This window comes from Chaetura pelagica, unplaced genomic scaffold (assembly GCF_000747805.2).
Source record: "Chaetura pelagica isolate M959 unplaced genomic scaffold, ChaPel_1.0 scaffold135, whole genome shotgun sequence".
Taxonomy (NCBI): Eukaryota; Metazoa; Chordata; class Aves; order Apodiformes; family Apodidae; genus Chaetura; species Chaetura pelagica.
The window spans coordinates 3,696,273-3,715,137 of record NW_009953649.1 but is presented as its reverse complement, the minus strand read 5'-3'; the positions used below and the strand labels follow the sequence as shown (position 1 = coordinate 3,715,137).

The 18,865-nt window shown below is 36.3% G+C and overlaps 1 protein-coding gene across 1 annotated transcript in view; it reads right to left on the bottom strand.

The window, feature by feature from the left end:
* SHPRH (SNF2 histone linker PHD RING helicase, E3 ubiquitin protein ligase) overlaps nt 1-17,809 on the bottom strand; it is a 46,957-nt gene extending 29,148 nt beyond the window's left edge. The window contains exons 1-12 of the mRNA XM_009999983.1: nt 17,174-17,809; nt 16,693-16,822; nt 11,755-11,973; nt 11,357-11,435; nt 10,419-10,569; nt 8,656-8,761; nt 7,892-8,148; nt 6,776-7,423; nt 3,234-3,485; nt 2,402-2,480; nt 1,162-1,325; nt 816-1,072 (exon numbers count right to left, since the gene is read on the bottom strand). Coding sequence (XP_009998285.1) covers nt 816-1,072; nt 1,162-1,325; nt 2,402-2,480; nt 3,234-3,485; nt 6,776-7,423; nt 7,892-8,148; nt 8,656-8,761; nt 10,419-10,569; nt 11,357-11,435; nt 11,755-11,973; nt 16,693-16,822; nt 17,174-17,809 — 2,978 coding nt within the window. The remainder of the gene's footprint in view (nt 1-815; nt 1,073-1,161; nt 1,326-2,401; nt 2,481-3,233; nt 3,486-6,775; nt 7,424-7,891; nt 8,149-8,655; nt 8,762-10,418; nt 10,570-11,356; nt 11,436-11,754; nt 11,974-16,692; nt 16,823-17,173) is intronic.
* Nucleotides 17,810-18,865: the final 1,056 nt, after the last annotated feature.

The window sequence follows — 18,865 nt, the reverse complement described above, 5'->3', positions numbered from 1 at the left end:
GGAAAGAGTAAGAAACAAAACTTCATAAAAGGATTAAAAGAGACTGAACAGAATGGATCAACAAGCATAGTGAGAGCAGCAGAAGTAACATTGGCAGTGTTAGAAGTTTAAGTTCTTCCCTACCTGTATTTTAAACAGAGAAATACCACAGAGTTCTCTGAGAGCCTGGAACAGAAACAGTCTGTTCTTTCACGACCACCACCTAAATGACTGAAAGAGTGGCAGCTGCATTTTGCAAAGAGTGCTAGCAACATGCTTTTGGTCTAACAAAGGCTTAGACCTAACTGGTATCATCTTGATCATCTTGAAAGCATGCAAAAAATAAAATAAAACATAAAATAAAAAATTAAGCAGCATTCTAGTTTGGATCTCCATTTACAAATTCTGCAACCTCACATTTACAAGTTTTTATTTAAATTAAATAATTATTCCAATCTGTTTATTAATTTTGGTCATTGTTCTCATTTATGAACATGAGTTTTGTTAGACACAAAGAAAATCAGTGGGCTTACTTAAAGCTGAAAAAGAATCTGGTTTGTTTCATATTCAATCTGTCACCTGCAATACCCTAGTATCCAACAGCATACAAAGGTTAAAATGTTACTCCACAAACAACTGTCTTCAGTACTATGCTAACATAAGAATTGTGCTCACCACCACGCTACTGCATCCTGTTCAGCTTCTGAGGTCAGATGGCTTGGTATGGCACAGTGGCACATTTAATTAAAGGCTTGTCTGAGACCTTGCACTGTTAAGGAGAATTAAAGAGTTTTACTTTGGATAAAGCACACCACTTAGGAGTGACAGAAATTCACCTTTTCTGTAATGGCAAGAACTCTCCCCGAACAGCTTGTGGATGACAGCAGGCCTGCCTCAGCCGCAGCAAAGGGTACAGAATAGACGTCACAGTCCTTCTATCTAAGCTGCTAAGCTTAAGAGTCCAGTCTGAAATCTTCCTGAGTTTTGCCAGTGCATCCTGGCAGCACACCTCATGCTGGCGGTGATAGAAGTGTCTCTCCACAGGAGAAAAATGAAGCCAGTGTACATTTTCTGTCTGAGGAGGGATTTGAATCTGCAATTGAAGAAGAAATTAAGTAATTTGCAAATAAAACTATCAGTAAATGCTGTTCAGGAATTTTAAAACCTGAAACTCTTAGTTACTTGGTCAATCACATCCTTCTTTGCTGATCTCCACATTATCTTGGCAATCAGACTGTAGAGAGGCCGAGGATTTTTCCTACAAAAAGGCCGATATAAAAGCTGGTCCCACCAATGTTTGACCCAGTAAGGATCAATTCCAAGAAAAAGGATCAATCCATACAGATCTGCCAAGAAAAGAAAGTGTTTTAGTACAATGTTTTTGTTCTAATACTTCACAGTGTGACTCCAAAAATAGTAACTTTCCTGGAAAGGTTACCAGGCATAAATCAACTGTATTTTTCCACTTGTTTTCCAGTCATTTAATCATCGAAATAGCTAATTGAGGCAGGGGACCAGTCAGGGGGAGGTGGGGGCTCTCTTGTTAATTCTCATATAACTTGGTGGAATATGACTATTTCAGAGACACTTCCCTAATTTCAAGTTCAGCAGAACACAGCAATGAATTTAAGCTTATTCACCCAGAGGGCGTGTGGTTACCACGTTTGCCAGGTTCTTCTAAAACGATATTGCTCAGTATCATTACTTCACAGCCTGCTGTGCACCAACTGTTTGTTGCCAACCATCCTAAAAGGGGCTGCAATTCAGAAGACTTTCATTTTTCTACTAAGGCAGAAACTAACAAAACACACTTTTATTGAGAGAATACAGCTTGCTAGTTCTGCCAAATTCAGAAAGCCATCATTTTTGGGATGAAATTTAAGGACATACCACCTTTAAGCTTGTATCTAAGTTTTAATGGAAAAATAACAGAAGCACATGTTTAAAATGCCGCACGTGGACAATGCAGAAATAAAAACAATAGGATGGTTTCTTACTGGTACTTCTGAAAAACCTGGTGCCTACATTCTTTATTCTGTTAGCTTTATGGCCATTTCGGTATTTAGCTGAGAGCCATAAGACATTCATCAAATACTTCATAGACCAGAGGAAGAAAAATCCTGGGCATAATTTCTACACAGGATACAATTGTTTACCCAGAGGTCCTATCCCACTTCATTACAGCACAGGCAGCACAGGTTCAAATTAGTCAGCAGTTTTCATCCCCTGTGCAATGGGGGCTACCTCAGAGATGGGAGATAAAAAGATTTCAGCTATGAATTTTTTATGTTGATATATTTATTGATGGCTTTATTACATGCTTAAGGTTTATGATTCACGAAGTCAGAGTACCTAATGAATTTAGAGCAAACATTTTAACACAAGGAAAACCCACAGGTGACACTGCTACATGAAATTTCACCTTCTAACCCTCGCTGCACAGGAGTGCCACTCACACACCAGCGGTTGATGCCACTTAAACGGAGTGCCATTTCAGCAGCCTAGGAAAAGACAAAAGAACAAATGGTAGCAAAGAAAATCAGAGTGGAACACAGTATGAAAACACTAGGATCTAATCTTTAGAAAGCATTTACATAATTTCAGTATGTAAAATTAGCAGACCTATAAGCAGCATCGGTACAACATATTATAAAAATGTGTATGAAGTTATGGAGCTTTTTTGAAGCTAACTGAAAGCTGATAAAAGCCACAGCCACTTCTAATTAATAAAGTGCAATTAAGGCAAACAGCAAAAGAAACTGTGTGTAAAAATATTATGTAAGCAGCATTTTTGTCTTCCTGTTTGGGGCAAAAACACTAGACAAATACAAATTTTAAAAATCTCCCTCTGGAGACTGCAGTCCTACAGTTTGCAGACAGACTGCTGACTATTTTATCTTCTAGACCCAAAGGACATATCTCTGCCTCTGAACCATGTCACTGAACAGGCCAGTGTCTTGCTTGAATCTGTCAAACACCATATACCACATGATGACCTAAATCCATGCTGACAGTTTAAAGAACATGTTAAGCAATTTTTGAGCCGGATATACTCCACAGTCTGCCAAAATTCCATCCGAAGAAAAATTCAATAGTGAGTATCTCCAACATAAAATTCACTTCTAAAGAACAAGCTACGAGGACAAATTACGTGAGCACATTAAGAAGCGGAGAGTCAAGTCTATTGTATTATTTACAAAGAGCTTGCCAAAACCTTTTCAAGTTAAATAAATGCATGACTGGGAATGTCATACCTTTGCAGTAGTGCATTCTACCATTTGTGCTTCATCAAGACAGATTCTCCACCACTCCACTGCTACCAGGGGGCTTGGGATGGCCATGTACCGCTTCTGGTTCCTGAAGCGGCGCCCATCTGCGCTGTTACTGTGGGGTATGTCGACATAGTTCAGCTCTGTACGCAGCACATCATATGTGGTGATAACCACTTCCTGCTCTGCCAACATGTGTGGCTGCAAAAAGCCATGCTTCTTCACTCCTTGATAGACCTACATAGGTTTGCATTCAACAGCATAAGAACAAAGAATGAAGGTAACAGACACTTCAGTAAAAAAGCAAAAATACCAGTACAGATTAACATGGATGCATTTAGCAGTGTGGCTCATACAATATGAAAGCATTCATAAAACTTGTATTTATATAGTAGCATGGCAGGAAATCCATACAAGTAACACAGATAAAAAATACAATAGAGATATCAACGCAAAATTTTTATGTATGAATATTTTTATGCTCACAAAACATTTTTCTCTCCTTTGAAGAAAGAGGACTTCGGTATTCTCTGCAACAGTTATTTGTTGCAACAGTTGTTCACAAGATTAAGCATTTTGTGACTTTGTACAGAGCAACATGCGTCAGTGTTACATTTGTAGTCTCCTTTACCTTTCTCCTCATTGCCCCAGTAATTTCATGTGTGATTAGGCAAAGTCAGAAGTATGCAGCAAAATACTTAAAAAATAGAAATTATACTCTGGGTAATGTTTTATCTACAAAAAGGATCTCTACAGAGACTGATGAGATAAAAAGCATACCTAATAAGAAACAACCCCTGTGCATGAGCAGAATATTATTATAAAACTTCCACATTGACATTTGTTCTAATATCAGTAGTATTTTTCGTATCTTCCTTATAAACAAAATCCTTTCCAAAATACACAGCATTTTAAATTAAAAAACTAACGAACTAAACCAAACATTTTGCTATATGCTTTCCCATTGTAGCTTTCCATATCTAAAGAAAATAAATACAGCATGAGTCCAAATACACTTAAAATACAAAAATGTTAAATTTTAAAGTAATGTGAAGTACAGTACACAATAAAAAAATATTTTTAGGATATTATATTCTTAGGATAGGAGTGTTCCTCATCTCCAGGACTTTTACCTACTAAAACAATTATTACCAGACCTATATATCAATTGCCTTTTTTTCCTTCTCATACTAATTTTTACTTTGCTCCCAATTTACTTCAGGAACCTACTTCAAAATTACAGGCATCCATTGCTTACTTTAAGAATTTTATCATCAGCTACTTCTTACTCATCTAGATCTATATATTAATCACAATATTAAAATAGGTAAGGCTTTCTTCTAACAGACAAAGTAGTATCCATATCTTTTTTAGAAAGTATTGATATTCAAATCTCATCTTCAAAGAACAAGCATCTTTCTGTTCCACTCATTCTGTGAGTTAATGATTATATGAGAGGACCACCTTGTTTAGTGTTTATCTGCAACTACCTAGAAACGCTTCTACCACTTAAGAAAATCACACCATTTTTCAATCCCTCATAGTGTCACAAAATCTAACATTCTCTTCATTCACACAACTAAGAGGTAAAAATATCAAAATTAAGATCACCTTATAAAACCTCGGTTGATTTTTCCCCCCTCTTTGCCCCTTGATGATCAGCACATGATATCACTGTTACTTTCACTGTTAACTGTACTTTTCCTTCCAGTAAAAATCTTCCTCTACTTTTGTACATATGGCAACAATGCTTCTGTCAGCTGAAACACTTGCAGAAAATTTATGTTCAGCGTGTGACAGCACAGCATGTGCTACCAGGTCAACTCACAAAATGAAGGAGAGAAGGGGAGAGGGGAAAAAAAGAGAGAAAAAAGAAGAGCATGCTCACTGAAGCAGCTGTTAAGAAGAAAGAAAAAAAACAAACAACAAAACCCAGAAAAAAAAAAAAAAAGCTGGTTTAAGTCTAATGATCTCTTCCAAGTATTTATGAATAGATTTTCCAGCGGTTTATAACTTGGCCAGGTTTTCCAAGAATCACAGAATCTTAGGGGTTGGAAGGGACCTCGAAAGATCATCTAGTCCAACCCCCCTGCCAGAGCAGGATCACCTAGAGTACATCACACAGGCTTTGGTTCACAGCAGCAGGAAAAGACAGCCTGCCACAAAGTAAACTGATAAATTTTAATTCCTTGTTCTGTTACATAAAACCATTAGAATTTCCCATGGGTTGTAAGCAGTTGGAAGACTAAAAAACACCCTTCACATGCAATGTAAAACCTGTTAACATGGGAAACTGGTTCTTTGAAACATTTGCACTATTTTTGTTTAAACTGTACAGAAACAAAACACACTAAGTTTCATTTTTCCTTCAGCAACACTGAATGCAAGTCTGGATGACTTACAGTTGACAGTTAAAAGAAAAAAAAAAGTGCCTTAGTATTCAAGCTATTTTACTGTTATGATGTAAATCTATTTCTGACAGTTTTCAACAAAGCTAGTATAAAACTTGAGACTGTGCAAGTTTTACAGATTTGTTAGTTGCTGACATCAAGCTAACTAAGACTGCTCACTCAAATGGTTTACTGGAGGCCTAGAATTCATTTATACATTGGGCAGCTATGCAGGATAGCTGAAGGTACCAGATACAACCCTGAATACAATGCTTCCCCTCATTATCAGTCTATTTTATTCAAAATATAAGGGACCTACATTTCTCAAAGCACTTTATAATTACAAAGGTTCTTGTCTATTAAAAATATGAAGGGCAAAGCTTAGCTATAAAAATCAAGATAGTGGCTAATGTGATAATCATATTTTGAAAAATCCTGTATAGCCATAGTTACTACATATATAATTAGGTTTATGTTAGTGGTAGAGCTATTAGAAATCAAGAAAAAGGACAATACAAAGTTTCCAGATGAGCAACATCCTAATAAATATGGCAGATAGGATAGAGACAATTCCCAAGCTGTAATGGTGTTATTCTCATCAAACACCAAGACCCAAAACTTCTTTTGTAAAGCCTGAGAATGAGAAATTCAAAAGTATTCTCTTTACTTACGGAAACAATTGGTTTTATCTGGAACTAAATAAGAAGCAACTCACAGAGGGATGCTTAGGTACAAATATACAGTGAGACTTGACACTGCCAAAACAGCTACAGCTAGGCCTTTCTAAGTTCTTTGGCAATGTTTCAGAAAAAAACATACAAACAGCCTTCCCTCTCAAAACTCCCCTGTTGTTGAAACTCCTCAAAACTTGCTTCTGTTTGATAAAAGATACCTAGTCCACTGTGTCATCTCCCAGTGACCAACTAATAAGGAAAAAATGAAGAACTAAATCCAGACAGTCTTTCTGGGAAAGAAATGCACCATGTGGTGTAAAAGCATGGGACTAATAGGAAAAAAAAGTAGATTTCTGATACAGGACAAAAAAAACTTTGAACTTTATGTGACACAGAGTGTCAGACAGGAAGACCCAAGCCTTGGTAAAATACCTCTGAAGAAAATGAAGCTATATAATCTTACCAGAACTCGAAGAGAGGATGACCTTACATGCCGGTTGATCTCATCTACCCACTGATGACAAATAGAACTCGGAGAAATTATCAGAGTTGCTCCAGTAGGAACAGGTTTCATTGCCACGAGGCAATGGGGACAGTAGAAGGGCTTGATCTTCAGGTTTTCCTCTTTGTAGTTTACACATTCTGCGTGTTGCCATAAGTGACATTTCAGGCACTGCACACGAGCTTTATAGTCAGCCAATCCAAGTTCACCACAGATGCATTCAAAACGATATTCAGAGGTATTAAATGGAAATACAGAACTAGTATGTTGTACACTACTGCTGGCATGTTCTTGGGATTGTGAGGGATGGTCCTTCGGGATTTCCTGCTTGACATCAGGTGTAGTTTTAGAAATATCAAAATCAGGATGATTGCTCACATCACTGCAGACGTGCAAACCAGGGGACTTTGGGACCTCAGCTTCCTGTTTAACATTATTCTCTTTTACGGAGTTCTCACGATCTGCTTTGGATTTCCTGTTATTTTTCCTAGGTGTACAATAATCATGTTCTTCCATGGCGATATCCGCCTGTAAAGGGGTTTTAAGGACATCTTCAGAAGTGACATCACTATTTCTTGATTCTTTGGTTTGAGTTTTAGCAGCAATCAGCTGCTTCTTCTGCATGCTTTCTGAAGTCCTTGGTATCTATAAAGTAAAATTAAGTAAGAATGTCAGACTTTCTTCTCACTTTTTTTTTTTAACATTTAAACACATCAAGATATAGATATTAAGATTTTATATCAATTTCCAGTTTGAGGATTTAGTTAATGTTTACCAGTGTTTAAAAGACAACTTCACAGTACAAACAGTAAGTCTAACAGCCCACTCAGCATTATTTAAAAAAATTTATGAAGGCTGTAGTTAAAATTTTAGCCCCAAATTTCATCTACTTATGATTTCTCCTTCTTTGTTTACGAATCTTCAAGCAAATGCTGTGGCTTTCTTCATTTTTATCAGTATGCTAGGGTCACTGAACTAGCAACACAAAGACAATAGAGCTGAGAGTAGCATACAACTGGTAGAAATAAGATCTGCTTTTGCAACATTCTTTGAAGTAAATACAGAAGCATGTTTTACCTGCTCTTTGGTTCTTTCTCGCCTCTTCTGTTCCTTGTAATTCTTTCCCAGCTTGAAAGACCCAGCCAAACCATGTCCTTTGACTTGCTCTACTACTTGTTCTGTGATTAGTTTTTCTAAAGCTCTTTTTAGCAGCCGTCTATTTCTCTGTATGTCATACCTATATGTAGCACTGATGTACTTAAATATTGCAATAATGGATGCTCCTTTCTTCACATTCATTTCCTTTACAGCTGCTAATATCATCACTCTTAAGCCTATATGCAGAATCAATGCAAAAAAATTTTGATAAAATGACAGTTACCTTGAAGAGTACATATTAAGGGAACTATAAACACCATGTTAATCTAAAAAAAAATAATGAAAAAAAGACAGCTATTTTGACAATGCTTTCATTGAGGCAGTCCTGGAAATCACTATTTTTCAGTGCTTCTATGACAATATTGAATACCAATAGAAATAAGACGGTCTGTTTTCTTATTGAAGTTTGTTAAAAGACAGTGTATTTTAGTTAAATGCATAAACTCTCTTATGACAACCTGTAGTTACATGGAGCTCTGTAGGACAGAGATCTGAGTTTGTAACTTCACTTTTAAGTCTGGATCACTTGTTTGTAGCATGTAATAATATATTACAGTACTCAGCAAAAGAATAATTAATAATTTCATCCTGCAAAAGTGAAGAGTAGCCTTTAACTCAGTCAGTGGCCAGTAAGACTATGCCAAAGGCAAATGTATTTTACAAAAATAATCAGAAATACTTACTGGGATATTGTATTTTTTCCTTCAATTTAAGCTCTATTTCCTTTGTTTTTTTCTTTTTATTTCCTTCTAAAGGTTGAGGTGGAACAAAGAAGTTCACAAGCTTACCCTAAAGAAGACAAGATTAGTTTTTAGTTTGTCTCTTCACAGTAATTCTGAACTTCATTTACCTTATTAGATTTGAAAACAAGTGTAAGCTGCTAGAGATGTGTGCTCTGATTTCACTGATTTGCTCAGATAGCTCATTTCTAGTGTACAGAGTGATCCCCCATTCAGTTCAGTTTTTCAGGAAACAGTATTCTGCACCCTACACTGAGAACAGCCCTGCAAGCTTCTTGAGTCCTCCACTACTTCAGAATGAGGCTGCAGGAATCTACAGCTGTAAGTAGTCTAGGCTACTGACAGGAGGAAAAATATATATAATATATAGCTAGAAACACAAAAGGAGGTAAGTAATACAGATTGAAGAGAGTTTTTATGCAAATAAGTAGATAAGTTTATCTTGTTAGGGACAGTCTTCAAGGGATTTACTCTACTACTAGTGATCAGGCATAATGACTTAATTCAAGGAGATGTATACTCAAGAACCAAGATATAAGAATCCCAAAGCTCAAGCAAATGCAGTGCCAGTATTTCTATGCCTAATAGCTCTATAGCTGTATTCATTGACACTTAACTCTGCCCTGTTCAATGGATTGCTCTGCAGAGTTCCTTCACAGTAACAGCAATGGAACTCCAAACACTCTTTCAAGCACTGCAGTGAGTTGAAATGCTACCAGTAACTCTGATACTGGCTTACACAAGCCAGGAGTCATAAAAAAATAGAGAGTACAAGGGGCCTTCTCAGTGAGTGAAATAGTACCTTTTAACTACAGGCAATATAATACACTTCTGTTCATAAAGATCCCAAAATATGAGCTAAAGATATCTGTCCCAACTACACATACAATGAAACAGTTCCAGCTCTTCAAAAGCTATTGTCTGTAGCTATTGTTGCTACTTCATGTCCAGATGCTTTAGTGCTAATACTCCTCTGTTTACACTCATCAGTGCTGACCCTCTGATCTAGGAATCATACTCTCTCTTTGAGAATTGTGTCTTTTTAACTGATAAAATTACAGGCAGACAGAAGATCATTATGAATAGATGTACAACGAAAATGGTTCCCATGTATGCAAAAGGATGGAACCCACAGAAGTGGGAAGAGTTTACCTCAGGATAAAGGTTCTCTCACTTCAGAGAGAATCTTCAGTTGTAGTGAAAGTGCTATGCTTTCACAGGATGCATGAGGACAAAAGTGAAAAGATGGCAAACTGTTGCTAAATAAGCCCATTTATTATATGAAATAGAGGGGGAGCTGAAATCTTTGCTCACCCCTATTTCAGCACAGTATGTATGTCTAAAGGATGTTTGATACTAACCAATACAATGAAGTGAAGGAGGTAATTATTTCCAACATATAAGACCAAATCACATATTTGTACACTCCTTGAGTGTAAGTAAAGTATCAACAGCTTATTAACAGTGCAGTTGCCTGCTAATACCCTTCAACAATAGCAAACTATCAATTGCTTCTCAGGCAAACTATTCCACCTTTTTTGCTATCACGTATCACATCCTACAAAGCAAAAACTTTTTACTGTACTTTAATCCAGCTTTAAATTAGGACTTCTATAAAACAGAAAGCAATGAGCTCAAGATAAGTGCATTTCCATTAATTCTGAGAAGTATTTTCTTTGTACTAAATCTTATCCTGGTTTTCTTACCTCAGGCAATGTCAGATCATCTTTTTTACTGTCTGGTCGGGTATGAGTCAGAATTAGAGCCAACACTTCTACTGTTTTTCCAAGACCCATCTCATCAGCCAAAATACCACCAGGCCACTGGGGTCCAGCAATTGGATATTCACGGATAATACTGTAATTCAAGCACATTCCCATATGAAAGTCAGTAACTATAGACTGGTGTGAAAGAAAAGCACATGTTCAGGGACACATATAGCACAGCTTCTGCAAAGCAAAGTCTGAAAGGTTAGCAGTATCTTTTATTAGATAAGCTGAGATTGACACAAGCTATCAAGCTTTTATCAAGCAAACGTGACCAAGATGAATATGTATGCCAGCTTTTGGTTTTCCCTCCCAAAAGGCCTTGCCTTGCTAACCTTAGCATATCATAGCACTAGTCTCCAAAAAATTGAAATATATTTATATTCATGTGTTAAAGATATGAAAGTTATATAGGTAAAAAAGAAAGTAAACTAGCAGTCAAAAGGTTCTATTCTAACCAAATTAATGAGAAAAGTGAAAGAGAACTGATAATGCGTTACTCAGCATTAATAAAAGTGTTACACTGCCTCCTTCCTTTAGATTTGAAAAACACTGGACCAGAAGGTCAAAGCCTCCAATGCTCTAATGTGGAAAAAAAAAAGAAATTAATCTTAAACCCACAAATTTGCATTGAAAAAAAATAAAATTAAAAACTACATCTTCGACTTGAGATTTACATATCTGTCTGTGCATTATATACTCCAGTTTGCTTTTTCCACCCCCCAAATTAAAGATATTACTGTTCTAATTCTTTAGCTGCTAACTGAGAAATGACAGTTGTGGACTTTCTTATACCCTCCAGGTAAAAGCTCCCAGTAACTGTTTCATAAAGTACGACTTTAAGGTGTTCTCAGAAAGAGGTAACTCAAAAAACATACCAGCCAGTAAATGAATTGTAGTAGATTTTTACTCCATCCAGAGTGATGACCTCTCGCCATAAGTAGTGCAGTGCATTTTCTATGAAGAAAGACTTCACGTTACTATGATGAAGTTTCTCCATAAACAGCACACTGCTTAAGAGTTGCTCAGCCTTACTGTGACATTTAGAGAAAAAAAGCAGATGTCTATCTCCGGTACTTCATGATCAGCAAGATCCATTAACTGCTGTTCAGAAAAGTTTAATTTATCATTTATTGTACTACCCAAGTAACAGCTTTAATAAAATTAGTAATGAAATAACTATAAAAGCTTTTAACCAAGCAGCAAGAAAACATTACTGCTGACAACATGGTGCTACTTTCTTCAGTTACACAAGTTTTCCAGACCATATACTTGCCACTGCTTGGAGTGCTTGAGAGGTTCTCTCGGTGAAGCATCCAGTTTACAGCCTCACTTTGGTATGGCCTCAGAATAGGAATTAATGCAGGATGCTGCACATCCTCTCTCAGTAACTGGATATCCTGCTGATGGGTGTGCCTAACAAAGTCATAAAGCTCTTCAGTATTTTGTCTCTCCAGTTCCACATCAGATTCTTCCTCATCTTCATCCAGCTCATCTGCATACACCAAGTCATTCAAGATAAGCATTGTCAATCAACTTTGGTCACAGTACCAAGTAAACCTTGCAGCACCACATTTACTTAACATATGAAAGCAAGTGAAGAAAGACTACATTTAAATATATATCATGACTGCACCAGACTCAGCTAGCATCAGCAGGAAACAATGAGCTCTCCTTCCCTGAAAGATGAACATGCTGTGGCAATCACAGAGGTACATATAATTAGCGAAGCCCTTCCTCAAGAACTTAAGGATAGAAAAATAAGGCCTTATTTACTCAGTTGAAACCTTCCACTAAATATTTCCAACAGATACAGAACCAGAAATAACTCACATTTCAAATTTAACTGTCAACATGGGTCAACAATACTACAGGAAGAGGGAAACCAGTGGGTTGTCAAGGATTTGTACATACAATTTGTACATTTATACATTCAGTAGTCAGAATCTTAGGAAACTACTGTAAGATGAGGGAACAAAAGATTTGGAGGACAAGTTTTAACAGTGCATTAGGTGTGAAACAAAAACATTGGTAATAATAAAATAGTTGCTAGTGCTTACCTAGAAGCAACTGTACAACTGTAATGTTCAAAGAAAGACATGAACCTTTACTAGTGTTAGAGATAAAGCCACCTTCTAGAATTTCTCTCAAAAAAATAATATTTAGAAGCCAGCCAAGGCCAGCAATTTCAGCACAAAGTGACCTTTAGGTATATTTAAAACTAGAATACCACACTGATAAAAAGAGAAAACAGATAATGGCAGACACAATTATAAAAATTATCTAATTATATTTAATACTTCATGCTAACAAAGAGGAGATGTACCTGACACAAACACAGGATCACTTAATCTTAAAATAAGGTTTGGGGGCTGCTATTAGGATTCCTTTTCACAGGAAATAAAAGCTTTCTTTCATTCAAAGGACTAGTGAGGATGAAGAATGGTTTCCAAAACAAACAGCAGAAAACGATGTGCCTATATATGGCAGCCATCAGTGCCCTGCTCTAACCCTTTTAAGTCAATGGAACCATTCCAGTCCTTCACAGGGGAGAAGAGAATTCTGAAAGACATTCAGCTTCTATAAATTCACCTGAATTGTATATATAAAGACCTTTAATGTAAAAAAGGCAACCAGAATACACATGTGGGGCTGCTGAAAAGCACCTAGTAGAGTGTGCAGCTTTAAATACAGAAACCTGCCAGGGGACCCTCTCGCACACATTCCTCACTTCATGGAAAGAACAGAGAACTTGGAGCGATTGCAGAGTATAACTTCAATCGATTAGGTTGATCTATAATGACACCTATCATTATACTTGCTAAAATACCAGTTTTCAAATCACACATTTCAGAGCATAATAAATTGATTCCTATATAAATTAAGTCTATCCAGAATTTTATAGGGGAGCAAAGACTACAATATAAAGTACTTTTCTTTTTTTGTACAATTGGATGTTTTTTCCATATCTTTCTTGATTTGTTCATTCTCTCAATCCCTTCTTTTTCTGATTAAATGGTTCTGTGTGCTACAGGGACTTCTACAAGGATACTAAAGAAGTTTAGCTACCTGTTAGTTACTTAGCAAACAGCGAATACAAATTATATTTTCAAACATTTCAACCTGTCATGTCAACCAATTACATAGCCTTCATCTTAATATTTTTACCTTTGATAAACAGATTGCATTGTACTATCTAAAAATACAGTTTCTCTGATTTGATTCTATAATAAAGTATTCTACTTAATTCCTTCAGTGACTGAACTGAAGATTTCCTATTGCAGTCAGACTGGATGGGGCTTTGAACAACCTGGTCTAGTGGGAGGTGCCCCTACCCATGCAGGGTGTTGGAACTAGATTATCTTTAAGATCCCTTCCAACCCAAAGCATTCTATGATTCTGTAGTATTAAATATTTTGCCTCTTTCTTGCAGATTCATTTATCTACCCTATGCTTGTCATAACTTGAGACAGAATTCCTGCCACAAATTCTAAAAGGCATCTAGAAGGACATTAGCGGGATGAGCACATTGAGGAAAATTTATATTTAAAAATTAAACATAGGGACAGGGAGATAATGTCCCTTATTTGTGTAAATCCTTGTGTACAACTCCAACACAAGAATTTGAGGAGAACAAAAGGCCTTATCCTGGAACATTGTCACGTAAAAGAGTTCATTTCAGATGGATACTGAAAAGTGTTAAAATACATAATTTCATGATGTTTTGCAAAAAATTGAATTAATTTTTCTTAAAACCAGGTGAAATTCAAACACAGGCTCAACTGTTAGAAATGGAAATCACTTTACGCTTCTCAAGAAATATGTTCATTGGTGCAGAATCAGGACTATATTATTATTTTATGCCACATCAAGAAGTACATGCTGAAAAACCATCAGAAAACTTAACTGGTTTCACAGGGTGTGACCATCTGGGGTCCACCATCCCAAGTATTTTCCATTTCTGTGATAGGCTTTATTTCTGAATTTAGAGTACAGAATAATGCAGTGTGACCTTACATTGATGTTTAATGATCCTGGTTTTTTCCCTAATATTTTCAGGACAATTCCTTATCTTTGATTTGATTTGATGGACACTGAGCAGTAAGTTGACATATTTACTGAACTATAAACTACCTTTGGAACTACAATCCTAGTTACAACTGTTAGCAAAAAGGCCATCATTTTTGTAGAATGTGAAGTAAGGATTTTTTTCTTCTGCATCACTTTATATTTATCTATATTGAATTTATACTAATACTCCACTTCATTGCCTAGTTAACTTGCAAGCTTTGAGTTATTCTTCATCTCTGTTATGCTGAATAATACATTTAAAGGTTGTTGATGATACCATCTCACCAATCACTGTATTTACCAAACCATTAGGAATACATTAAGGTTCACATGCCTTTGTAGGAATGGAGTGGTGATCTTCAAACACATTAACCACCATTTATTTCTATTTTCCACACTCTCTGCTTTACTTAGTTATTCACATGGCATTCATTGCTGTAGAATCAAGACTATATATATGCCACATCAAAATGTACTTGCTGAAAAACAATCAAATGTACCAGTTGGCAACATAGCCCCTTATGAACCTAAGCTCGCTGTGTGGCTTCTGAAAAGGTAAATTAAGGCCTAACAACCCAATCACTCAGATCCATATTTTTGTTCCAGTAACTTTGAGGGGTATGTCTTCCCTTTCAGAAGCTATATTGTCTCCTCACCTGTAAACTACACTCCACCATGTAATCCATAAAAATCTATTCTTTAGTGTACTGAGGACCAATGCCATAAGTTCCAGCAGAAAATTACTCTGGATCTCCAAATAGGTCGCTGTTCATTTTGTCTATAAACAATATCTTTACCAAATTCCTCCACAATTAGAAAACATGAAAAGGAAAAAATTGTGCTTGCTGCTATAGCATTACTTCATTTGAGCACTTTTTTATGTCTTAGTCGTCCTAAGTCTATGACTTCTCTGGCAGATATTCTGCTTCTAAGGCATTTATGATAATGTATGTCTCCTAATGCATTTTAAAATATTACTATTCATTTCCACATCTTAAACTGTTTGTTCTTCCACCTTCATTGGACCTGTTTTATAGTGCTTTTAAATCTAATCTGACAAATTTGCTTCAGTCGGGTTATTTCAGCTTTTTGATGGATGACTTCTTATGTGCAATATTTTTTCCCTTCCCCACATACTTTGTTATAGTGGCCCTTCTGTTGTTACATCTCAAGCCTTTTCTGAAAGTTGCACGTTTGCTCTTTGCGGCAGGCATGGATGTACAGATGTTATTGTCAGCTCTTCCTTTTACTTTCTCTTATGCAAGTTCCCTAATTTTGAAAAGAAGTACAATTATTGGGGGTAAGGGGATGAGCAGGGACAGGGTGTGTTAAGCTTCTGTTGCTTCTGTAAAAAAACAGAAACTCAACATATTATGGTCACTGTTACTGAGTCAGTCTTCAACTAACATTTTGAAACATTTCTACATCCAGAAACATGACCAAGTCTTGTTTTAAGTTTCCTAAGCCATCACACCATAAAGCAGTGATTGATCAACCTAAAAATCTCCATTATTGCTAAATATAATCAGGCAAAAATATCTTCAATTCCATGAATGATGACAAGGCCCATATTTGTAAATTTCCAGTGGTGTACTCTTAAAAATGTCATAGAGGTGTCTTTTGTATTAGCTTACATTGTAACTGTTTTAGAATATAGACCATACAGGAATTCTGTGGCCACAGTTGTGTGTTAGGCACATAAATAGGAACAGAAATTTCCCGAATTTCCTGGTTCTTTTGAACTGTTCCTCTGTAACTTGGACAAGTTACTGTAGATCTGTTCAAACAACCCACACAAATTAGTGAAAATTGTATTTACTCCCAAAAATGTAAGGACTCAAACTTCTACATGCTTTGGTGACTTTTCTATAAATAAGGAATACTGTCACCTGTCATTAGACCATAAACTAATTAACAGTTGGACTCGATGATCTTAAAGGTCTTTTCCAACCAAGGTAATTCTGTGATAATTAGTATGTGTTTAATGGTCACATAATAATACGGAGAGAATCACCTAATAATATCACCTTCATATAAAGTTGATCTAAACAGCAGGATTTTTTTTTTTCCCTTACATTTAAAACCACTTGAAAAAAAAAGGATGCACTTTAATAAAAAAATTATCAACATTCAATTGCATTACCTGGAATTAAAAAACTATAGAACTTCTCCATGAGTTTCTGAATTAGCTGATTAGCTTTCTTGGGTCTTCCACCTCCATCACTCAGAAACTCTGGTTTACTTAGCCCAGCTTCCAGAAGGTAAATTCCAACCTGTGAAATGGTTATACAGTTAATCAACTAACTGATAGAATAATAAGAATACAGTTCTTTGAAAGTTAGCAGATGTAGACAAATACAATAAATCTACTAAAATCAATATATGCTATACACTGCTGCTAAGAGCTTTGATTCCTTTAGATAACACATTACTAGCAGTGCAACAGTAAAAATATTTTTCTAAGAAAAAAATACACTGAAAACATTAACATAGTTTCAATATGCTTATGTAAATCACATTATAAAAATATGTGGTAGCTGCCAGACTTAATTGCTCAGAGATTTTTATTTTCTATTTTGAACTAAAAAGATTTTTTAAAACGCAAACCAAATACGAACACATACCTTTAAAGCGTGAACCTCTCTAGGTCTTTGATAAAGTCCAATTATCTTTTTCTTTTGCAACCATCTCAAGCCTTCCAATATTTCACCACCTAAAGTTGATTGCACCAAAACACATTGTTCATAAGCACCCAGGTATTCTTTTGTTTCATTACTGTATTCTTCTTCACTTCTTTCATGAACACAGACCTGCAGCTGATCATCAGGGTCTCCTTTCAAAGTAAAGCTCCTCTCATGGAATTTGTCTGTTAGAATTTGCTCTGAAGGAAGATGAAGAGCAAATTCTCCCAACAAAGCCTTCCAGGGCCCATCTTCATGGTACGGCAAGACTATAATATTCAGCTGTACTGACACTGGAGTCAAAATGGAATAAACATCATCTTCATCATTAACTGTCAAAAACTTCACAGATTTTGAGCCACTGCCTTCTTTTTGAATGAGATTTTCATCAGTGTTCTCATTGTTTATAACAGTGAAGGATGTAGAGCTGCTTGGACCTGGAACATGGTCTTCATTAGTAATCTCATCATCTAACGTTATCACCTCATTTCTCCGGTCTTCATGCATATTCCAGCAGAGCTTTTTCTTTTCCTCCTCATCTATTTTTGATGGAGGTGCGCGTTTCCGACGACTACTCATTTTGCTGTTTTCTCAAATAGTATATTCAGTCCCTGCAAGACAAACTAAATTAGTCAGGAATAAGTATCACAAAATCAAATGCCCACACTGAAATATCACTGTGCAGTACCTACTAAGCTTGCAAAGGTTTGGACTAAGTTTATGCACTAAGAAATGCAACTGTGCAAGAGAGACTCAGTTTTACAGAGCCTCTCCTGTCCCTGTGCCATCACATAAAACAGGACATGAAGTCTTGCACTAGATCTTACTACACGATCCACAAGAATGCTGTGTTTCACAGCTGTTACTCAGAATTTTGTGGGTCAGATATAAAATGAGAAGCAGTGGAATCCCTCAAAGGTGGGTGTGGAGGGAGAGGCAAAAGAAACTTCACAAACAACACTGCAAGAAGTACAGGAGATTTGGGGGTGGGGAAAAGACACAAAATCCTTCCTTCCTTTCAAAGCCTACACTGAGATGAAAGCTTAAGGAAACTTAACACAGGACTAGTCTAAAGCTAGCCATAAAACATGGCTTAGGGTGAAGCTTTTAATAACCTTCCTACTACTATTGAATGCTTTATTTTCCCAGGAAACTCTGCCTCCTGGGATGCGGATATACAAATTACTTGCAGAGGTGCCCTTACCTATTCTATTATGCATTTCAGTGGGACCAATCAGCAAACTAACATATAGTCTTGCTGGTTTTGACTAACAGCAAAGTTAAGTCAAGATATATGTCCAATTCCTTGACTGAATCTGGGCACTGAACAGATTTTTGTGGATAAAATACTGGAAAACACAGTGCATGTGCTAAACAATACACATGAAGAAGCAGACTATGGAATATTAGACCTATCTGGTAAACTATGTACTCAAATACTCAAACAAGCAGAAACTTTTTATTAAAAAATACTGGTTTTATAAGGAGCCAGAACACAGCAACATATTCACAGCTTCAGATTGTAGCACTGTCTTTGTCAGCCAAGACAGGAAAGTATTTAGATATTCGTGTCAATTCAACAGGCAAATATTCTAAGCAACTAAATCAAATGTCTCGTATCCTAATGTTAAAAGA